General features: G+C 48.3%; 1 protein-coding gene across 1 annotated transcript in view; it reads left to right on the top strand.

The window, feature by feature from the left end:
* Window positions 1-11,535: 11,535 nt before the first annotated feature.
* The window catches only part of LOC144149949 (protein-cysteine N-palmitoyltransferase Rasp-like), a 74,622-nt gene continuing 61,464 nt past the window's right edge, over window positions 11,536-24,693 (top strand). Inside the window, exons 1-3 of the mRNA XM_077681697.1 lie at window positions 11,536-11,634; window positions 20,403-20,485; window positions 23,533-23,600. Coding sequence (XP_077537823.1) covers window positions 23,562-23,600 — 39 coding nt within the window. The 5' untranslated portion in view covers window positions 11,536-11,634; window positions 20,403-20,485; window positions 23,533-23,561. The remainder of the gene's footprint in view (window positions 11,635-20,402; window positions 20,486-23,532; window positions 23,601-24,693) is intronic.

The following is a 24,693-nucleotide window of genomic DNA, read 5'->3' as shown; positions in this document are numbered from 1 at the left end:
CGAAAGCCTATGTATGCATACCCTTTGTATATTAATGGTGAGAGGGTGTCTTATGTGAGAAATCACAAGTTTCTCGGCATAGTTGTCGACAGAGGCCTTTCTTGGAGCGCTCATGTTAACGTTCTAAAGAAGAGGCTCTCTGCAGTGGTGCATGTGCTCAAACTCATCGGCGGCAAGACGTGGGGAACACCACTGAAGTCGATGTTACAGCTCTACAACGTGCTGTTCTTGGGCTATCTGCGATACAGTGCCCCTGTCCTTTCTGGAGCGTGCCGCACAACTACTCGGGCACTTCAGGGTATTCAAGCTCAGGCCCTGCGAACCTGTCTTGGCCTACCACGATGTACGTCCACAGCAGTGACCATTGCCCTGGCTCGAAATCACCCTTTGGCAACCTTTGTGGACGTCGAAATACTCAGGACACATATCAGGCACCTCGCCCGTCTACCTGATCATCACCTCGCGGGAATACCAGTGACCCGTCCCCGGGCGTCGTTCGCAAGGGTAGTAGCTGCCCACAACACCAGCGTTCCATCGAACTACACGCCGGCGATGAGACCGCTCGTTCCGCTTTGGTGTGTGATGCAGCCCCGAGTGTGCCTAGATATCCCAGGAGTGACAAAAAAACGCGATCTTCCAAATCCGGCCCTGCGACAGCTCGCATTTGACGTACATGCACGAGACATACAGTGACCGAACCCATGTATACACTGATGGCTCGGTAACATCGTCGGGTTCTGCCGGAGCTGTTGTTATACCACGACTGTCACTCTGCAGCAAATTCAAGATAGCCAATCTTACGACATCCACGGCTACAGAACTTACGGCCATCCGTAGCGCTCTTCACACCATCGAGCAAAGTTTGTGCCGCAGATGGGCTATCTTCTGTGATTCGAAGCCTGCACTTCAGTCACTCCAGTCAGCGCTGTGCCGGGGACCTCACGAACAGCTCCTGACAGAAATAAGAATGGTATACGACTGTGCTGCCCAGGCGGGTCATGATGTCACCCTACAGTGGCTTCCTAGCCACTGCGGCATTGTCGGCAACGAAAGTGCGGACCCTGCCACCCGGCTGGCGCATCAAACAGCTACAACTGTACTCATCCCATTGTCTAGGACGGACGCAGCTAGGGTCCTCCGCATTATTGCCCGGGAAACAGCTATCTCCCAATGGTCTCCAGAAGATTCCACATGCGCACGCATTGGTGCCTTTGACCCGCACCTGCAATGTCCCCTTCCACTAGGCCTCCCACGGTCTGACGCAACTCTTCTTTGCCGTCTCTGGCTGGGGGTGGCATTCACAAATGCTTACTCGTACTTAATAGGGATGACAGCAAGGGCGGAGTGCGAAACGTGCGGCACATCGGAGACGATACGCCACGTTTTATGCGAGTGCCCACGCTACTCGGCTGAAAGAAAAAAGCTGTCGTCAGCGCTGAGGAACCTGGACTCTCGGCGGCCATTTTCGGAGGGAAAGATTCTGTGCCACTGGCCTTCTCAGTCATCCGCTCAGAAGGCGACTAAGGAGCTATTACGTTTTCTACGGGCGACGAACTTGAACACTAGGCTATAGACTGAGAGCTTCCAGTGTCAATCACTGTCAGTGCCTCAGTGCTGGGCATACGTGTCTGGTCCAACTTTTCCTCTTTTTTTTTCCTCTCTCTTTTTTGCCCATTTCCCCTTTCCCACGTGCAGGATAGCAAACTAGGCTCTAGCCAGGTTAACTTTCCTGCCTTTCTTCTACATTCTTCCTTCCTTCCTTCCTGTAGGAGTAAGGTTTTTTAGTCGTTGGCGTCTATCCAATTTGTAGCGATGAATCCGCAACGACGGAGATGGTGTAGACGAACGAGACGGTTCCTCGGTAGAGACCACCGGAGTTTGGGTTAATGCACACTCCTTTGCGGCCGCATGAGCCGCCTGGTTACCAGTCAAGTTCGGCTCGTAGTCAGACTAGCACAAAAATTTCGTAAAAATATTAGATGCGACTGCATCTCATTCACTCGCCTTGTCCCTCCATACGGCGTTGTTGTTGTCCGTCCACACCCCTCCCCCATTCTTCTCGCCGCGTGAGCGGCGCTCTCCTCCGCTCACCCCCTCTCCTCTCCGATAGCGAACTTTATCTCGCAAGGGGCATTGGGTTGGATTGGATTTGATTGGTTTGGCTTGGCTTGGCTTGGCTTGGATTGGATTGGATGGGAGTGGATTGGATTTGGATTGGATTGGATTAAAGTGGATTGTGTTGGGTTGTGTTGCGTCATAGCCGCGCCACGTTGCGTCATAGCCGCGGCAGGGGGTTCACGGCACGTTTCACGCGATGGGAGAATCAACCTAACGGAAACAACAACAGAACCCCCTATGCGTCGCATCTACACAGGGGTTCCCGCAAGGGGAGGGGGGAGAAATTTTTTTTTATTTTGATATGATTATTTTTTATTTATTTTGATTGTAATTTTTCGTGAGGTGAGTGTACAGCGCCGTTGCGACTAAGGTCGCTGTGCAACGCCACCCCGTTACAAAGGGGAAGCCACTAAGCATCATCATCATCATCGGTGGCGGTTGCGGCGTCAGCTGATGCTGGGTTCTTGTGCGCGATTTTGCTTTCGTCTGAAACATGTTCTAGGATAATCTTTGTTTGCCTCTGTTTTTCTTGTGATTTCAGGTACTTTGCTCTTTTCCAGGGTGCTTTATTGTGCAATCATTAAATGAAAATATTGTGTTTCATCCATACAGTTTATCGGCCCGCTTTAATTGCATCGGGTTTGTGGCTATTTGGTGGGTTTATTGGCTACTTCTAATAGACAACTGCAACTACTTATATATAACCCGTTTTCTGCACACTATGCTACTCTCATATGTTCTGAATAGTTGCGTTTTCACGCATGAAACTGCAGCGGGAAAGCTGCCGGTCCTATTGGGCAACGATGTGATTGAGATGGACAACACACATATGTTTATCACAAATCCAAACAAATTAAACGGCATCAGATAACTTCGGAATAATGATAAAGGAGCAGAAACGAAGCAGATGTGAAAACAAAAGTGCGAGTTGTTACGTTAGACTGCGTGTTTCGTTTTCACATCTGTATGCATGCCCGCGTGTATGAAGTTCGAGTTGTTACGCTACACTGCAAGTACATATCCGTGCATTCACGCGTGCAAGCATATGGGGGTAAAGATTATTTTCAAAGCTTCAGAACCTTCCGTGACAGGGGCTTTGTGTAATGTATATCCGTCTCATGGCATTCTTGTCGGTCATATCAAAATGCGTGGTTGGTCTGCGGTGGCTTAATAAACTTCCTACATATGAGTTCCACGAACTCTGGAAGATTTCCTAGCTTCATCGGGATTTTTACATACCAAGACTTTCCTTGACGTGATGAGCTCACCGCTGTGTTTCAGGCATGGTTCTCGAGGGGCTTCGTGAGCATCCGACGATCCGAAAGCACCGCGTCAGAAAACTTCTTCAGGGCCTGCAGCAGTCGCACTACCTGCTGCGTTGGATATCTTGCCCATCTTGCCGGTGCAGATTGTCGCTTTATTTCTTTTTGAAGGTGACATCGCTTCTTGCTTCTCTTTCCAATGCCAACCTCATGCACGAAGGGTCCTGCTGAAAAACACTAGGCACAGCATCTTGCGTCTTTTAGTGTCACTGCGAAAGCCTTCCAGCCGAATGTGCAGACTGCAGTTCACTGAGTAATTAAACGTTGAGTTGGGTTCCCAGTTCTTTCTAGAAATGTTCTGTACACATTGTGCTTTCAGGGATTCGTTCATTGAGAACTCGTGGCAGGAGACATCCGGATCCTTCTACCGTACTATGCAGAATGGGACGCGATAACGTCGTATTCTTCGGTTTTAAATTTGACTAGCAAAGCATCGTCGCTTGATTAGTAGGCAGGTATTACATGAATTTAGCTGCAGGTATTCTCGGAGATATTGTAAAAATACGTAACGTAAAGAGCCGATCACTGGCAAAAAGCGGGAATGCTCAGTGCGCCTCCTGACCGCGGATTGTCTGCTACCATGAGACCTAGCGGGAAACGATCGGTAACGGGAGGATCAGTGGGTGTGCCACCACGCGGAATTCAGACGCAGTGGGTGAGGGCAAGGCGGGCACGCTTTGGGGTGACGCTGCAGGCATCGGCACAGTAAAGTAGGCAATGGTTTTTAGTGCAGAGCACTTTAGGTGCTCGCCTTGTCGTCCTAGCTCGCTCTCTGGACCCAAGTATATAGAGCACCAAGGCGGCGTCCCGGGGTAACGCTGTAGCTCCCGGCGAACCCTGGATGATTCGAAAGCCAAACAGTTTATACATTCATAAACGTTTGAAACTGGTAAAGCGCTGGCGCTTGTCATACACCTTCCCGTTGTTTAGCGCGAAGAAAACAATAGGTACATTTGAGGAAAAATATGCGTAATTAACCGGCAGCGCCCGCGTTCCTTCAGTTAAGGACTCCTGTTGGGTTGGTATTATGACAAATCACTGCTCTGCACTTCCGGAAGCTTTCACATTTAGTGGAAAGCCTTTAGGTTTTCTCCCCCTTTTCACTCAGCACTTCTTTGCTTGGATGCAGGGGCCAAGAGTGTGTGTACCACTTTCTATAAGATGTATTCGAGCGCAATTGCGATCGGATAGCAGAAAACTACGTAGGTAGTAGAAGGGAGTATTAGCATTCAGAGAATGTTAAAGGGACTGTGCAAAACCTCTGAAAATGATTTTACTTTTTTTACTTCGCGCCTTGAAGCACTACGAAAACTGATGGAGGCGAAAAGCAGAAGCGCTCGTGCATATGAGATTTCGGCGCACATTAAAGATACTCAGGTGGTCAAAATTAATCCGGAGCCCTCCACAACGGCGTGCCTCATCATCCTTGTTGCGTCGGCGCGTTTATCATCATCATCATCATCAGCCAATCTACGCCCACTGTAGGGCAAAGGCCTCTCCCATTAGTCTCCAATCATGCCATGAAACCCACACAATCAGTCAATCGAGCTTAAATAGCTCTGCTGCTAAAAACAGCAATCTTATGTCGCCTGTGCTGCGAATATCCTTCTCCAGTCCTCATTCATTTCACGTATTCCCTTCCCTGCCGTCTCGCTCCAGCCATGATGAATCTGCAGTGCAATTTTCCAGCCTTGCCCTGCTGTCGTGCCCTCCGTTGGGACAGCGTGCCTTTTTCTTATCTTTTGTTTCTTGTTCCGCCTTAAACAGCGCGGTCTTGGCCTCTGTTATCTTTGTCATAGCTTTTATCTGATTGATTGTGGGGTTTAACACAGCGAAGCCACACCCGAGCTATGAGGCACGCCGTAGTGGAGGACTCCGTATTAATTTTTACCAACTGGGGATCTCTACAAGCGCCCAAACCTCGACACACCGGTGCTTTCGCTTCCAGATTTCGGCACATGTCAATCTCGATTTCCTGGGCCGTCTCTAAAGCTTTTTTTTTTTAATTTATCATCTTAAAATATGTGCAGATGTTCAACTAATAATGTATTAATGCGCCGCATTCTTACGCAGCTTGTGTTCATTTCGAATTTTCATACCCAAGTACGGCTATGAGTATCCAAATACGCTATATTATTTGATTGGTTTTTATTTTATTTTTATTTTTTTTATTGATGCACAGTTTTCACCATGATTTCTTGGTTAAGTTATATAAAAATGCATAAAACTGAGAGCAAGTGGTGCACAACGGCCACCCGTTCAAAAAAAATTCACGATCTCCCTGAAGTGAATCACGACGACTGGGCGAAGCACTGGTGACCGTTCTTACCGTAACCACCCGTGTACTGCTTCTAAAACGACCTCCAATCCAATCCAATAACATACAATTAAAGTTAATCCAATCCAATTCAATCGAATCGAAGCCAATGCTTCTCGCGCATGCGCAGCATGGCTCTCCAAGAGTACCCTTTCCCTTTCTCTCTCTATTTCTCTCTCTCTCTCTAACCTGTTGTGAACCTTTTATTTTGTTCGTGTCCACCTTTTGTGAACCTTTTGTTCACAGATGTTTTGATTTACACGGTGCTGTGCCGTGAGCACGGACGCCGCACGGATCAGCCTCGGCCTTAACGTGCTTCGCCCCTAAAATTCCGTTCTGCAAATAAAGAATCTTCCAAATATATAGCGCGCATAATCATATGAGGAGACGTCACCCGGGGCTCACCCTTTCGCGGACAAGTTGCCGATTTGTTCATCGCCGAATGGGGGTTGCTGCTGCGAACACCTTACGTACGGATCCGCGCTAACGTTGCTGCCTTATCAATTCGCCCACTCAGTGTTGAGCCACGACGTCATCATCTTGAGCGTGGCTCAACACGTGCATCAGTGCGTGTGCGTAATTGCGACTTCGTTGCGCATGTCTGGTTAATCACGTGAGGGTGTGATTGCAAATCGGGGTTGTGTACCTCGATGTCGCGGGAAGTATAAAAATTGGTCCAAAGTACAGTTATTAAGATTTCACATGGCAAAGAGGTGCGTAACAAAAGGCTGCACTTTATAGGTTGTATTCACTAGCGTGGCGCGCATTCCGGCAACCATGCGTGTGCTGCCCCTTGCCGATGTCTGCGCGTCCCCGCTGCCCACTGCTATGGCGACGTCGTATGCTCGGCCACCTGCCGGTAGATGTCACTAGTCTCCCGGCTAACGTTGTACTCACTGCTAGGCTACCGTTTTATCTCAATAGGAGTGGGCGTGAACTCTCGCAGTTTCTTCGGAAGCATTAGTTGGCTTCTGTACTGGACGACTCTGCTGCGGGCAAGGCGCGGGCGCAAGTGTGTCCATGTGCGTGTTTACAGATAACTGCACTGCAGGCAGAGCGGGCACTTCGTGCGTGGTGCCACTTTCTTTCGCAACCGCAGCGGCATTCTCCGGTGCTGAGGCGGAGTACTCAAGGACACGTAGAGTACTCCACGCAATGTCACTGCGAATATTCATATCGTTGACGCCATTGCGTACAATCGGGTGGTGATGGCGCACACGACGAGCGCCTGGGCCAGCTTCTTTGTTTGGAAGATGCGGATGCATGCGCAGCAGACGCGGCGGCCACTTGAATGGCGGTTTTCAGTGTCGTTAAGAGAAGAAATCGCCTGCTAAACTTTTATGTGAATACCATCTGTACTGCGAGAAAAATTCGTTCCGACGGACAACACCATGGTCAGTATATATCACCGCAAGATCAACCGCAGTTATTACATATATATTCAGCACTAATTTCTCAATATTTACAAGCTATGCTGGATCTCCGCGGCAGTGCTAGCGATTAAAGTTTATAACAGATCTGAATTACTATACGCGAATGTGTTTAGTTACGTGAAACAGTTTTTTCTCAAGTGTCTGAGCTTCGCTTCCATCGGATCTACACTACACCTAATACGTCGTACGCGGATGACGCTACCGCATGAACAGACGCTGCCCCCTCGCTGCATGCGTGCCTGTTCCCACTAGCGATTCCCTCGACATTTCCGGACTGTCCGAAATATCTGTCCTTTGAACGCAGCGCGATAAAAGCTCCCGAGTCGAAACGATTGCGGCTGGGATCAAGCGCACTGAAGAAAGCTCTTCTGTAATCGACTGAGCAGTTTCAACACGAACACGACTAAATTCACTGCGTCTAAGATTTGCGGGACTGCTCAAAGTGTAATTATTCTACTTTCAGGCACACAGTCGAACCGAGTAGACGCCTAATCCTGATACACGTAGTTGAAGATGATGCCCCGTGCATATGATGCCCCGTGATGCCTCACTATCGAGCCGTATTTCAGCATTATATTCCATTACTTAAAGGCCGCGACTAAAAACTCGTACGTAACATCTCGGCTCCACGTGTAACTACAAAGAAGAAAGGAATTATGGAGCTCCTTGTGGCTAAAAAGAAATTGGAGGAGGAATCTAATTTCACCTGCTAGTACATCGGAGGGAGAAATTGGCTGCTGAGCATGAGCAAGTGCAAAACGGGAACACTTTCTAACCATTCCTATTCAACGTCAAGTTGCCACAGACCTCACCGTGGATCTACTCACCGGCGATAACCCGTTTGATTTCGACGCTTTCGATGCTGCACACACCAATGCGGTTGTCCTCATTGCATTTTGTGGTGCAGCACGAACCCTTTGCCCAAAGACTTCTGCTCGAGAATGAACGCTCCGCTCAGTGATGCGAGTGCAAAATCGAGGGAGAGCAAGCTTCAGACACTTAGTAAGTTATACAGTTTACTAGAAGAAAGAGGTGGGCCGTTGGTTTTATATGCTTTGTTTGTTAAATTATTTATCACCCTAAACAGTCTGCTTTCTTCATTTCATTTTATAGAGCTTTATAAAACCCGTCGGAAAAATCGTTCTTTTGATTTAAAAACCTATAGGTGGCACGGGCTGCAACTGTAGTTATCTCGAGAACGCCTGCTGCTCCATGCAATTTTTTCATCGTAAAAGGGTCCGCGCTCTTCATTGGTTTATCCCTCGAACGACACACCTTGCCTTGTAGTACCTTCCAGCACACTGTAGCAGTGGTATGGTTCGTATTTTACCCCTGAAATCGTCTTTGTTTGTTGAGATCATTTATTTGATAATCCCCATCACTGTGGACATTCAGGTAATCGGACAACAGTGGCGGTGGCCAATTTCACGGAATAGATTTGACGCCACCATGTGCCGGGTGAAGGCAAGAGTGTGGCGCTACAGGACCGAGGGGAGAACATGGCGGGCAGCGCTGGACTGGGTGTGCGCGGTGGTACCTGCTGAAGATGCGACCTTTGGAAACGGAATTTCCAGTACATTTGGGGTTTTCCGGGTACTCGGTGTATTTCTTGGGAACTGAGGCCGGGTGTTAGGACCCCGCTACCACAAGATAATGCTGAAACGCAAAAACATTCAGCGATGCGGTAGTTTGTTATCGTAGAGAACAATACTATCGGATGCTCAACCAGACATTTCCACACAGAGCGATCACAGTTTACAAGATGAAAAAATGGCGCCATTTGCGCTTGTGGTGCCACGTTGGAGAGACAGCAGCGCTGGCTGCCCCTCTTCCTTCATCGGAGACCCGGCTGTTGCACCTAACATGGATTTCCGAACTTGCCGCTCAAAGTTCTCCATGACAGGAAGACCCGGATCGTTTTCTCCGCAAGCTTTCACATGTCTCCCAAAGTGGACCGTGTTAGCATGCGCTAGAACCCGCGGCAACCGACTTCGCGAACTCGGCGTCTGTGCTCCCCACGTCAGGCGCGAACGCACGTGAACTGCACACGAGAGATCAGGCCACGAACGCTGGGCAGAGTGTACTCGAAGGAAGAGCTGCCCGACAGCGGGCGCTCGTCACGCGGCGCACGCTCACGTGCGCTCTGTTTTTTTCTTATTGGTATTTTTGCGAGCTCCTCACGTGGCGAAAGCCCACGCGCTAGTTTGGGTGACGCCGGGTGCTCATCACGAAGCGCACGCTCACGTGCGCTCGGCGGGCTAGGTTTTCTGGTAATGCTCGGCGGCGGAAATGAAAGCTTGAACACCTCTGCGGATAAAAATGGCAGGAACTGCGGACACCAGATTGTTGTTTCTCCTAAAACGTGCGCAAAACACATTTATTCCGCCAAACTCGCCGGCGCAACTGGGACCCTCCACGTGACGTCACCGCCTTGAAGTGGTATTGGTTTTAGGGGTCTTGGCAGAGGAGGTGTTCTATGGTTTCGACCACCTCATTCGTGGGACAGTGCGGTGAGGATGGCAGAGAGAGAGAGAGAGAGAGAGAGAGAGAGAGAGAGAGAGAGAGAGAGGAAACCTTTAATGAAAGCTGAAGAGTTCAGCCCCGCTAACGGTAGGGCTTGCTACTCCAGACGGGGTGAATACAGTGAGATGGCAGCGGAAAATATAGAGAAAAAGAAAAGGAAAACGGAAAGAGGAGGGGAAGGGTAGATGCACACTTACGTAAGGTGTATATGTTCAGAGAGTTCACAGAACCTCTTATACCCTGTTTCCGCAAGAAAAGTAAGCAGTCTTTGTGCCCAGCACTGCCTCATCAGGATTTCGCCAGGGTCCAAGGAAGTGTAAGACTTCTAGAGGACCTCTACGTCGGAGTCGCACAAGTGCCTTCGAATGCTGTTGCCGGCTGACTGGCATATCGCGGGCAGTGGCTTAAAATGTCCCTGATGTTGTCGGTAGTAGAGCACACTGTACACAATGGCGACTCTATCCACCTCAGCTTAAACAAAAAGCGTCCGGTGTACGCAGCGTAAAGTCGCAGCTGGTGTAGCACGGCTTCAGTGCACTTTGACAGACTCCGCGGATGCCGGAAATCGAACCTAGGGTCTATAGCATGAAGAGGCGCATGACTTCTCAGAGGATCCTCAGAGGAGTGCAGTGAAGTTTAAATGCGGTGCAGGCGGGAGAGGCAAGGAAGGGTGTAAGTCTGCACTAAGCTCCATTGGCTTTCTTCGGCTCGGCATGAGAGAGCAGGGACAACCATTTCAACGACCTCGAAACGGCAACAAAGCTTACCGCCCCTGCTTAGGCATCCTAATTTCTTATGTTTGCTAGCTAATTAAGGTGTGTGTTTTGTAGAAGCCCGTCTTCAGCGGTAGTTTCCGCATACGTGTAGTGTGCATATACACGTTCCAGCCTCGGTGTGTTGCCTAAAAAGGCTTCAATCAGCTCCGCCAGTCCCGTTTCACCGTGCAGTCGAAATTCGTGATGTCCCAAATTGTTGTGCGAGAAGTGGTACGCGGCCTGGATACCTGTAATCACGCTTTTGACATTTTCTGTGTTACCTGACTCCTGTTGCTTGGGTGCGTGTTATGTTCGTATTCAGGACATTCTAATCTAGCGATGCAGGCCAACTTGCTTTCACTCGTTAGTGTTCCTTGGCCCAATATAACACTGGCGCCTACAGAGGCAAAATAATATTACAAGATGTTTTACGTACGTTAACAAAGGCAATGAGTGCGCCATAAATGACGAAACAACTAAACAGCGGGGCCGGCCACCATGCGTTGAGAGGATATATCGGTCAGGCAGGAAATGGAATCTCTATTTTATGTTGTTCGAATAGGCTGTGACGTCACTGCAAGTGTATGGATTAGCCCTGCTTGATATTTTTCAAGAAATAATTAAGATCACTTGCTGTATCAAAATCATCCGCAAGCCACCTATGCCCAACGATGTTATATTGAACATTGCGTTGACTGGGTAACACCAGAATACAAGCTGCAGCTGCAAAAGATTGTTCGGCTTCCTTAGCTCATTTTCGCAAGCAGATTTTGCTACCTCGTTATTCTCGCCTTCACCACGAATTATTTCATTTTCTAACGTTTGAAAACCTGTTTTCTCGTACTTAGGCGTGCCGCCGTATATACGAGGCCATAAACACGAAGCCAGCTGTAGGCAACAGCTCTTTTACGCCTGTTTTCTTGGTAACCCTGTCAAGACAGCGACTGATTTTTTTCCGTCCTTAAAGTGTGATCAATTACTTCAGCGTCGTGTTTAAGCCAGACCCCTGGGAAGCTGCAAAGAATGCTTCTGCTCGAAGCATTGCATTTACTCAGGCAGCAGTTGCAAATACGTGTTGAACGCTCGCTCCCGTTTTGCCGCTGGTTCCATGACTCACGAAGATTGCAAGCGGGCACGGGGGAACAACATGGTTCTTTATGGCCAAGGTAAGTTTTTCATAATGTCCCGCTTGACAAAATCACCGACCCTCCCTCCCCGTTTTATTCAAAATTAGCCCCATGTTCTGCCTTGTACGTTCATTTAAAAAGGGGCAGTTGCGACATTGAGTGCGGTGCGTCGACACGTTTAGAAAGCAATTCGTGCCAGTTTTTAGCACTGATATGGCGTTCTGCGGGCACCCTGAAATGTATGTACGTGTGCTTGCATGTGTGTGTGCGTGGGCTTGTGCGTTAATGTGTGTGCGTGCGCGCACGTAATATTCATACATAAGTTCCCGTGTGTGTTTCTAGTCTGAGTAAAAATCGCTTAACTTCGGTATTCCCAATAAGACAACATGGAGCTCGCAGATGAAAACAGGCTGAGGTAGTACAGCCGGTAACAATCCTAGCTGGAGCAACGCTTTCCCTACTTACCCTCTCGTCCTGATTTGGTGTAAGCCACGTTAGTCACAACTGCTGCATTTCTTAAAAGAATAAAAGGGCTCTTAAGTCCTCCACATTCGTTTGAACAGTTTTTGTCTCGAAATTTCTAGATATTCTACGCTAAAGACAAATCTGATGTTCCAGCTAAGCCTGTGGACGACTGTACTTACGACAACTTTGAAAGTAAATCTAATGGTGACCCAATTTTTAAGCGGAGCAGTAAATTTGGGCTTTCTATAAAATACGCGAACTCTTGTCTGAAGACTTTCGCGCGGGTGCTTTGCTGTTGGGCTTTTTGTAGACGAACATGTCACAGGTTTTACACATAAGTAAAACGAGCGGTTTGTTTGTTTTAAGCCATATTTGCTACATGCGAAAAACGCAAAGCGGAATTACTAGAAAACGCAGAAAAGATCGAGAACTTTATATTTAAAGTAGTTACTCATTCGGGATCCCATTTTTCCCGAAGACGGCATTTCATGTTCTATTTTCGTTTACTAGCCCCATCTGCGAAATGACTTACCTTGTTGCTTTGCAGTCGATTGAATGAATGAATTAATGAACTTATCAGAAAGGAAAACGTTGAACGCCTCGTTTGAAGGACGGGAAAAAGGGTGGGAAATAATTTATGGAGACGTATAAGAATTCTTACATGTATGTAGTCAGCGGGATATAGGCGTTTAATAACTTGTCCCGGTGTTTTGAGTCGAAACAGAAATTAGAGATATTTTCTTCAAGGAAAAAATCTTCTTTAGTCCTTATAACCTCAGGTTCAATGAAGGCACACACCCCAGAAAACCAGCTGGGTGTATGGCAGGACATCGTGGCGAGCCCTTAACGGGCTGGGTCACTGTTTCCCGTTTGGGTAGGTCCACGCAGTATTGAGAGGAAAAGAGACAGAGACGCGAGCGGATATTAACAGATGACAGTTAAGTTTAATTAATAAGGGTTGCAACAGTGCCGGCTCACTCACCGATCTCGAGGACGGGGTAGCGTCGGCGCTCGTCCGGCTCCTGGTCAGATAGAAGCGTGTCAGGTGGGTGGTTGGTTCGGGGCCGTGGAGGCGAGATCCTTCGCTCTCGCACTGAGGGGCACGAGAGGCGCACGTCCGCCGCTGGATTGGGGGCTCGAGCTCTCGATCTGGTGAATGCGCACTCCGTTGGGCTGTGGAGGTGATCTCCGAGTGCAGCTGCGTGTTAGCGGAAGGTGCAGGAAGCGGATATCTTCCCCGTCTTGTTCTCGGGCCGAAATGCAGGAGCACACTACCAGATTTCTCCTACGGCGGCTTCCCCCGGCGGGATCGTTTGGTGTCGGGTGGAGAAGGGGACCCCGGGGGCTTGTTTCGACTTATACCAACACCACCTATACCTCCGCGGGTTGCGTGGAGAGAAGGGAAGGCGCGTTGGGGGACAAAAGAGGTCCGCCCGAGCATTGTTCGCTCCCCGAGCGTACGTGACGCCTCCACCAGCGTTGCGGGTGCTTCAAGGTCGGCTTGGGCTCGTCCCCGCGAAGAACGCAGTTGTACGCACGTGGAGTGGTGCAAAAGGTGGCACCAGTGGCAACAACCGAACGTCACAACATGCTTCGCGTATAACATTTGCCCGCACCGTATCCTAGTCCATGTGAATAACGAAGGGAAGACCATTTGCGCAAAAAAGATGAAATAGTTAAACCCTACAGAAATAATTTCGCGTGTTGCCTGGGGGAACCCTGCTCTTTTCTGTTATCTTTCCTTGGACGATTACATGATAAAATCATTTTACCAGCACAAGTTATTGGTAAGACTCAAAAGGACAGGTTAACAATTTTTTGTGCCTTCATTCCCCTTTCTGAATTCGTGAGAGTCATATCTGCTTTAATGTGGCCCGGATTGGCGCGGGCATGTTATATGAACAAAATCATGCACAAAAAGACAGGACCAGGGAAGAGAACACACACGACTTAGTTCTTGCCCCTGATCCAGTTTTTTGTGCACAGTTTCAGTCATGAACCATTTTCAACTACCCCGACTTTCGACTCTGCTAATGATCTTTTTATTTCCCCGCCGTTGTGAGAAATCGCGTCGTTGCCAGATAGGATTGGAAAAACGTTTATTTGACCTGCAGTAAAGCGCGCTCGCTTTAGACACGGCCTACGTCGTCTTCCTAGCACGCCTGCAAGTGCCTCAACTCGCCTTTCCAGGTTGGCTGAGTCGCTACCTGACTAATGCATCGAGGACCCGCTGGATGGCCTCGAGTTGCGTTTCTTGGTCTGCTATCCGCGTCGCCCATTCGAGCGACGGCGGGAACACTCGTTTTCGTGCTTCATCCGGATGCTTCTTGCAATCCCACAGAATATGTTACATGGTGGCTCTTTAGGGCACTCCCCGCCCCAGCAGTGTTACACGTGCTTCACCCAGAACTCTATCCGAGTGGTATGTGCAGTGTTTGTGCAGTGGGTTTGGCGGATCAATGGCACATCATGTGGGACTGTGCCAGGTTCCCGACCGAGGCTACCTCCAGGACATACCCGCCCGAACTTCAATGTGCAGTGCAGTCTAAAGACACGGACACCCAACTATGGGCCGTTCAGCAGGCCCGGGGTGCGCTCGAAAACCACAAACCTCACGACCCGCCACAAACGGGTCGAACTGGGGTATTACAAAGTAGGGCATAGCCCCAGATCGACGCCTGACCAACGTCACGACGCGTTAAACCGTCGGTTGCCGGCATCAATAAAGTTATTCCGACCTACCTATCACCTTGCATTTGTCGTCTGGGTACGTATCCGGGTACATCTTGTGTAGTATGTGCTGGGTTCGGTAGCCTTGTTTGTAGTTGTTTCAACAGAACACCCTGTCTGCTGTTCAGACTCTTGTGTGCTTGTTGTAGTTCTCTTCTTGCCAGTCTGTACATTTTGGTGATTTCATCGTATCCTGTCATTTTGTTTTTGTTGGTGTCCCACAGCTCCGGAAATTCCTCTCGGGCGCGGTCGTGCCCGAGCATTTGACGTTTTGTTGTGGTTTGTGTTTTTCTCCTGTACTTTTCCGGTGTTTGCCGGCATCTACTTGATCCTGACATTTCGTTTATTTTTTTCTTTCGTTTTTAGGTTGTTGACGGCCTTATGGTTGGTCCTTCCTTTGGCATTGTCCTTTACTGCTTGTCTTGAGTCACTGACGATTGTCCTGCAGTCTTGATCAGCAAGGGCCAAGGCAATGGCTATTTCTTCGGCTTCTTCAGCCTTCTTACAGTTCACGCTGGCTGCTGTTCTTGGCTTCCCTTCGTCGTACATTACACCTATGGCATAGCTGTCTCTGTTGGCGTACTCCACTGCGTCCACGTATCTCACATGCTTATCTGTTGCGGGCGTGTCCACCATGGCTTTCGGTCTGCTTGCCTTTTGCCCGCTTCATGTTCTGGATGCATGTTCCTGGGTACAAGGTCCACCCTGATGCATCTTCTGGCTTCGTCCGCTATTGAGCATTGCTGTCGTTGATAGGAATGTTTAGATTGTCCAGTATTCTTTTTGCGTTCTTTGTTGTAGTCAGTCTCTCTAGTTAAGCTGCACGCTGCGCTTCCGCTATTTCATCGAGCGTGTTGTGCATGCCCAGCCAGAGTAGTCTCTTCGGGCTTGTGTTTTGCGGTAGTCCTAAGGCGGTTTCATACGCTCTTCTGGTGAGCACATTGAGCTTGTTTTTTTTCGCTTTGGTTCCATCTGTGATACGCCGCCACGTGCGTGATACAGCATATCACAAAGGAGTGGACTAGCCTTGTGATGTTGTCTTCTCTCACGCCTCCTCTCCTGTTCGTGATCCTTTTGAGCATTCTTAGTGCGTTTGCTGCCTTGCCTGTTATACGTGTGATGGTGCCGTCGTTGGTTCCCTGTGCTTCGATAAGCATGGCCAAGATTCGGATCTTGTTGACTGCTGGGATTTTGTTGCCGTCGCCGGTTCTGATCTTGATTTTTTCGCTTTCTCTGGTCTTGGTTGGGTACGCCTTCGTTGGTTGGTAGAGCAGCAGCTCTGATTTGCTCGGAGAGCATGTCAGGCGAGACCCTTCCAAGCTTTCTTCTGTCGCCTCTACCGCCCGTTGCAGTGTGGCTTCAATGTGCACGTCGCTTCCGCCGTTCACCCACAGCGTAATGTCGTCCGCGTAGATTGTGTGGCACAGGTCTTTGATCTGGATCAATCTCTTGGCCACTCAGATCATCACGAGGCTAAACAGCAGGGGCGAGATGACTGCGCCTTGTGGGGTGCCCTTGCTGCCCAGCTCCTTTTCGTCTACCTGTAGCTCTCCTGCCCTGACTTCCGCTGTTCGGCCCGTCAGGAAGTTCTTGATGTATTGGTGTGATCGTTCGCCCATGTTGAGCAACGACACTTGTCTTAGGACCGCTGCATGCATGACATTTTCAAAGTCGCTTAGCAGGTCTAGTCCCAGTAGGGCCTTGTTGTGTCTTGTTTTGTCGTCAATGATATGATGTCCGATTTGGATCATTGCATCTTGTGTGCTGAGGTGCTGTCGGAAGCCGATGATTGTTTCGGGATACAGCTCTTCTCCCTCGAGGTACTCATTCCACCGATTTCGCAGGACGGGCCCCATGGCTTTGCCCACGCACGATGTTAATGCGACTGGGTGGAGGTTGTCCGTGCTCAGTGGCTTCCCTGGGTTAGAGATGAGGGTGGTCACATTTTAGATGCGACTGCATCTCATTCACTCGCCTTGTCCATGCAGCGTCGTCGGCGTTGTTGTCGTCCGCCCCTCCCCCATTCTCCTCGCCGCGCGAGCTGCGCTCGCCGCCGCTCACCCCCTCTCCTCTTCGATGCCCCTCTCTCGCGAGGGGCATTGGATTGGATTCGAATGGATTGGCTTGGCTTGGCTTGGATTGGATTGGATTGGGTTGGATTTGGATTGGATTGGATTAAAATGGATTGTGTTGGATTGTGTTGCGCCATAGCCGCGGCAGACGCACTGGCGCCGGCGCGTCCCCTCACCGTTATGCGCGCTATAAAACGCGGTGCCTGCGCCGCTCCGCTCCATCGTTCCAGCGCCGTTCCTCCGCTGTCCAACGCTGCAACGTGAACCCCCTATGCGTCGCATCTACACAGGGGTTCCCGCGAGGGGAGGTGGGAGTTTTTACCACTGTTTTGGGAGCTTGCCGCTTTTACAGCATTTGTTGTAATATGCTGTCAGGCTATCGATGGATTTGTCGTCGAGGTTGCTGAGGATCTTGTTGGTGATGTGATCCGGCCCGGGCGCCGTCCTGGTGTTCAGGTACTGCAGCACCGTCCGTACCTCTTCGACTTCGATTTCCCAACCGGGGCGCTCGTTGGATCGGCCTCGGTACGGGCCGTGCTCCACCGTGGGCGTCGTCGGCACGTACTTGTCTCTAAACTTATGTGTGAAATGCTTCGGCTCCATTCTCGGTGACTTCCCGGTACAAGAGCTTGGCCAGTCTGTCTTGTTGATGCGACTTAGTCTTGGTTTCATCCATTAGGTGTTTGAGGAGATTCCACGCCTTAGCGTTGTGTAGCGTGCCGTCGGCCGCGCCGCACATCTCGTTCCATTTTTGGTTGCTCAAGACTCTGAAGTGGTTTTCGAGTTCTTTGATGTGCTGGGCCACTTTCTTTCGCAGTCTTCTATTAAGTCGTTGCTTTTTCCACCTGTCTTGGATGGCTTTTTTCGCCACGAGTAGGTGTGCCAGTCTGCTATCCATGGCTTTCGTTTATACGTACGTTTCGATCTTCTTCGTTCCGTTTTTGTTCCGTTTTTGTTTCGTTCTGCTCGAGACCCGCGACACACATCCGTTCACATCCGTTCGTGCGGCCGCAAGTTCACATCGACAATAAATTTTCGGGGACGCTGGAGCTCCCACGACACGCGACACAAACTGGCAGCCAGTTTGTAAGGAGGCGTAGAGGAGGAAGGGGTGAAGGAGGAGGAGATGGAGGAGGCGTGGGAGTTTTTAATACTCCCATTACGACAAACGCAGTATGCACAGCTAGATACTGCGTTTTGTGAAGAGGTACAATCGTGGTAAATGCACCTATTTACGACGGCTTGTGGCCCCCGGTGTAAACTCGCAGTTTTTCCACCATCATACTACCCCACGTGGGAGCAAACCGCCGGCCGTGAGGAGTATTCCAGCCAAAAAACTCCCATTCAGGCTAACTTGTGTTTTGTTTGTATAAACCTTGAAGTCGGCCGCCTCGATTCACGCGTGTCTCCGCCGTACTGTAGCGCTGGCATCGAGGAACCCAGCATGCAGCAGTGTAACGCGGTAAATTCAAATCGCCTTGAACAAACCTTTGGTGTGTTTACCTTGGGATGCGCGCGACGGAAAGGAACAGCATGAGAAGTGAGCGGGAAAGCAAAGGGTGGCATTTCTTTGGCAAATGTCTACAAAGACTATCGTCATTTAACGACATTTGCAACGAAAGGAGCAGATACGCGGTCAATTTTTTTTTTTTTCTGAATGGCGATCGTCCGCGTCGCGTGCTGTTGTCGCGGCTTTGTCTTCTTTGTTTGCTATTGTCCCGTGATTGCGAGCGGTTCTGAAAAGGCGTCCTTGGATCTTGCGCAGCTGGCGTTTCGAACGCTGGAAAATTCCACGCTTGCGTCAGCTGTTCTGCTTTGCGCCTTCCCACTGCCACTTGCGTATCACGTACGGGGTCTTATATCTTGCTCTACACTCCTTATCTCCTGTGAGGTGCTTATCCCCCCAAAGCTTGCACTTGGGCATGCACGTATGATCTCCTTTGGGGATTTTCTCACCACAGCCTTTGCATGCCCGCTCGTTTGGTGTTGGGCACACATCTTTACGATGTCCTACTCGGCCGCGTTGGTGGCATGCGTCTACTTTGCGATAAAGCTGACACTTGATGAGGGCGTTTCCATACTTGACATAGTGGGAACCTCGCCTCCGCTGAAGGCTACGATGACCATTGTTTACGTTCCGATCTGCTTGGCACCCAAAGCTAGCGGTTTCCACTCGTTGACCATTCTTGCGTCGATGTCTCTCGGTGTTTCGCTGAGCGGGATGCCTCTAATCACTCCTTTCACTGTGTCGTGCGGGGTCGTGCGCTATGCACTCACCTCGTGTGAATTTCCCCTGACAACGATGCCTTGAATACTTTCATAACGTATTGCGTCCTCTTCTTTCGGCGTGCTGATGACGACGATGTTTTTTTGCGCATCTATGCACATCGTGTCTTCCTTTCAAGCCTCCTCGATGCTCCCGGCTGCCACGTGTATGGCGGCCATTACGTCAACTAGTCCCGCCTTCGCCACGTGTATTCGACGTCGTGGTCGGGCTGCAATCTTGGTTTCCTCCCTTGGCATCGCCGGCATCCTCACTGCTTTGATTGCCGAGATCCTCGTATTCCTTGCCTGCTCTTCCGTTTTGTGTCTGTCCCCTTCGTTGGTGGTTGCCGTCTTCTTCTGCCGACGCCTCGCGTGTCGCTCGCCTGCGGTTCTCCATCCTGCTTCTTCGTTGAAATCTTTCGGTGGGATTTCCTCTCCCTCCACTTGCACATATTTTCCATGACCCTGGTCTTGAGTGCAGATTTCCATCTCTTGCTGTAATGTCGCTCGCTCGGGTGTGCCCAGATCGCCGCCAGCATGGCGGCCCGTCTAGTCGTCGCTCGTGAGGCTTAGCGCTGCGTCATCAAGCACTGCCAGAAAATATCTAATAAGTCTGCAAAATTTCACTCGCCTGTTGGGATTTCGCTATCCACTGATGCCGCTTAACTTCCCGAACACGCTGATATAGGTGGATGAACCTTGTGACTAATTAGCACTGCATAACAAACTATCAATTGTGGAGCCTATGTGAGACACTTCCGCTCACCCCGGCGATCGCAGCGTCCTCTCGTGGCTGCCAGAACCTTCTGCGGTTTTAGGCTATTTTTGTGGCATCCCGTAGTTGGGCCCCCGCATTGCTGTGGTGGGTTCTGAAAATCAGCAGCGATGCAATTAAAAGCTATTTTCCTGGCCGAAGCAGTAATTTTAAAAACAGAGACTTGTACAGAGAAAAAAAAGAAAACTTGCGCCTACCCTTCAACAAACAACGTGTTGATGCGCATTGACACTAGTTTGGAATGCAAAGTTTGTGCTAAAATTAAGAGCTACATTACTTTATTTCTAACAATATTCGCTTTCACGTATTGAACATTCAAATTTTTGCCTCTGTCTAATTTGCTCTACTACTGACTCGCTGTGATAGATTCTAGAATTTAGTGATGTGGATACAGGATGTTTAGAATAATTTCGGCACTCAGGCAGAGGGGTAATGGAATTCCGCGCACCCCGTGGGTCTATATGCATTAACTGCTATTTTATTTGGCTCGTAACTTGCAGGACTCCATCGAGGATATTCAACTGGGTCGCATGGATTTCGATCTGTCATTACACACTGTGGCGTTATGCCATCTCCGACGTCAGTAAGTGGCAAATTTATTTCTCTCATTGTGAATGTAGAGATGTAACATTTCGTAAAATTGTTGGGGTGTCAAAAATGTTTTCGTGTCTTTTTTCTGAGAAAATCGCGATAAAAATGAAAAAAAAGACAAATGCGCACGGAGCTATGAAAACCCGACACATTTATTTTTTTAGCTCTAGAAAGAATATAATTCTTCCATTACTGCTTCACAAATGCTTCAGCGGATCTTTTGGTTTCAAAATTTAGACACGATTTTACTTCAAAGCATTTATTTCACGTCAATGCGTCAGAATAGATATTCAAAAAAATCCGTACGTTCCCGATTCACTTCCGCTTGACGGGCAAATGCTTCACTGTGCATCGGACAAAGCCTTTCAGGCATTTAGTTTGTAGTGCACGTAAACAAGTTCTTGTACGTGATCCCCTGCGAGAATTTCGTGTGCTTTATGGGAACGTTTCCGAACCCGAACCAGTTTCTTTCACATGCCTTATGAGACGGGGAAATCCGCAACTGCTGACCGGACTGAGGGGTCAGTTGAAGCAAAGCCACTACCACCACATGGATGGATCCAGGCACTTCGCACTCCCAAACTCTTCCTTTTGACCGAATTTCATTGCATCTTCTATACTCTATGGCATTACACGAAGCGTCCCGACGTCCAGCGAGAGGTGCTCTATGTGTAGGGAAATCAACTCAAGCGTGACCACAATGTGCACGTCACCAAAGTTCTTCCTACGAAATTTGCGCACACACAAAGCTTGTCTGGCCCGGTGATTGCACGTATTATGTGAGACTGTTCTCCTTGTGACAAGGAGCAATTTTCTAGCCACGCTGCGACCTACCTTTCATGGATAGAAAGATTTCAAAGACGCCTCGAGGACTCGAAGACCTCAGAGACGCCGTTTTTCGAAGCGAAAATGCTTCAAAAAACGGCGGAATCTTTCTTTACTTCCACTTTCACTTCTTTATCCCTGTTTCAAATGTGATCATTACACCTCATTCGGCACTATGAAAGCAATTTCAGAAACTTTCAAAAACAGCCGATTGCGACTGGCAATAAAAGCTGCAACTTTGATATATAGATGGTAAAAATGGCTATAGCTTCTAACAACGTTATTTATTCGTCGACGTTACGCATGCCGACCGAAACGTCCACGAATAAACAGTTTTGTCAGAAGCTATATCCATTTGTTCTCATTTTTATCAATCAAAGTATATATATATATATATATATATATATATATATATATATATATATATATATATATATATATATATATATGCTGGCGATGGGGCCGAAGGCATGGTGAACACAAAGTAAGAAACCTCGGTTACATATATATATATATATATATATATATATATATATATATATATATATATATATATATATATATATATATATTTATATATATTGAGAGACGTCGACCAAGGGTCGTGGTGAAGCGTTTATTCTAAGGCAACGGTGCAACCGGCTTTGGTGTGAGACCAGCCAAGATGGAGCCCGAAACGAACTCGCCCGTCGGCAAGATGATGATGGCCATGGGAGTGTTCCTGGTTGGTGCAGGTTGTGGTGAGATTGACCAGTGCAGGACACGATATCCGATAAGACAGCAACTGGGCTCACAATATGTGTGTGTGTGTGTAGCGAATCAGAATACGAAATGAGGGGCTCGTTGAAATAAGACAGAAATAAGGGTTTGCAGTCAAGAAAACCTCGGAAAGATAATGGGAGGATGGGGTAGGTCATTGGAACAGATAAAGAATTTGGAAAGAAAGTTGAGAAAAAATGCCCGCCGGGTGGGATCCGAACCCATGACCTCCAGAATACCGGTATGGTGTAATGACCACTACGCTACCGGCGGGGCTATTTTCCTCTGCACTTTCTGGGGTATTTATGACAAGGTATTTTTGTTTCCTGCACTTGGAGATGGTAGCCAGCGCCACTCAGACTACTCGGGGTGAACGGGACCTTCTTTTTAACCCCCGGGCTGTTACACGAGTGTCCACGACATGTCGAGAGTGGCCGACCAGCGTTCATCCCTCTTAAGCTCCCTATGGCACCTAGACTGCCACAACAGAGGCCCTCGCTATGCATGTAGCGAATCAGAATGGGAAATGAGGGGCTTGTTGAATTAGGACAGAAATAACGGTTGACACTCAAGAAAGCCTATATATATATATATATATATATATATATATATATATATATATATATATATATATATATATATATATATATATATATATATATATATATATATATATATATATATATATATATATATATATATATATATATATATATATATATTGTTTTGAGGATGATGTAGTGAAACCTCATGGCTGCCGCCTGAGAGATCATGGGGCTATGTGCCCGCGCCATGCCGGCTATGCGCCTAGCGCTTCCAGGGAACGAAGAGGAAGACGAGGATTAGTCTCTCGCTCGTATTGCGGCCACCTTGCTGGACTGGTGACTCTTCCCACTCGGACTGATTTTCGGTAAATACCTGCTAATACAGCACTATTCCTTGCGCCTTCCTCGTAACACTATATATATATATATATATATATATATATATACATACAGGAAGAAATGCCGGCAGTCTACAACGCCAAAGAAGGCATAGGGGAATGGTTAGACTATTTTTTACCGTTAGTGACGTTAAATCATTTTTTTATTAATGTGAGAACGAAAGAAAGAAAAACACGCGCCCAGAGTGCGTGTTTTTATATATATATATATATATATATATATATATATATATATATATATATATATAGGGGCGCATGGATCAAATTTTTATCCTTTGTGCGCGTGCAGCACATAGTTGTAGCCTCTTGTTATGCTGAGTTGCTCTTTCTCATCGGAACCGACATGACGATTACTATTACAGTGTAGCTAAAGCTTTAGAGGATCGGCAAGGCCGGCTTGTTTTACTTAATTGAGCGCACCTACAAAAAATGGCTAGGTAGCAATTCCAGCTACATTAACTGTCGCGTTCCGGTTGCCCCCTGACTCTATTGTTTTTTCCTCCCTCGCGCAGACACAAGTGTGCCGGAAAAGCTGGATTGCATGATGAGCCCCAGTCCTTACGGATTCTCCAGGAAATGGGCAAGTCCAGACTAATTTACCGGCAATCCAACTTTAATAATGAATTGCCCAGCATTCAAGGTGTCGTAAAACTTATCATGGCAAAGTTCTTGCGCAGCGAGGGTGAGTACCAGGAAAACGTACATTAGGCCGGGACGAAAGTGTCCAATTGGAATGAATATTAAATGCTTTAAAGTTACTTTGCAGTGCGGCAGTTTCTCACCGACAACAGCCACAGACAATATTCTGTCTGAATAAGTATATGCTTTAGTAACGCAATTGACTGGCCTATATGGTATTCCGTTAGGGACAGTTCAGCGTAAAAGTAGGTTTCAGCGTAAAAGTAGAACACACAGTTCAGCGTAAAAGTAGAACACACAACACAAGAGCGAGCGTCTTTTTCTAATGAACTTTAGTTGTAGTAGAGCTCTTGTGTTGTGTCTTTTCTAGTAACTTTCTATTTTTTGCGCGAAACTGTCCTTAATTAATATATGCGTTGCAATATTCGAATTTCCAAACGACATACGGCTAACGTCACCGTTTCTTGCTCCTAGCAACACCAAGCGTGCTCATAAATGCAGGAATGGGAGACTCCGGCGTCGGATTAAAGCATTCCGTTCTAGATTTTCGGAATACTGTTCCGACCGCATTCACAAGTCTTCTCTGTCTTTCTCTCTCGCTTGTTGACTTCAGCTCACGTGCTCACACAGCTGCCACAAGCCCCTATATTGCAATAACAATATTGTGAGAACTGAAAGGTCGGCTCCTCAGATCATCCTCTAACCCCCACGTACATACTCATCATGATTTTACGCAGTGGTACATTCTTATGGTTAATCAGTTAACTTAATCATCGTGGATTCTCTCGGCTCCTTTGTCTGGGAAATTAGATTAAGCCGTTCTATGGCATAGCCTCTCTTCGTCTGTCAATATTGTTGCGTGGCGGAAGAACAGAGACACGAACCATGTAGGAATGAAGGGTTGTATTTAAATTATGAGGCGAACTATTTACAAGCAGCCATAACGGAGCCCGTGCCAGCGGCGGCCGCACACACTGGTTGTCGATACCCTGAATACCGGGAATGCCCCCAGGGGGGATTGTCCGCGTACGCCC

Source organism: Haemaphysalis longicornis, unplaced genomic scaffold, assembly GCF_048455015.1.
Source record: "Haemaphysalis longicornis isolate Haplotype H1 unplaced genomic scaffold, Haemaphysalis longicornis Haplotype H1 scaffold_8, whole genome shotgun sequence".
In the NCBI taxonomy this organism is placed as follows: Eukaryota; Metazoa; Arthropoda; class Arachnida; order Ixodida; family Ixodidae; genus Haemaphysalis; species Haemaphysalis longicornis.
This window is presented reverse-complemented; position numbering and strand designations above follow the sequence as displayed.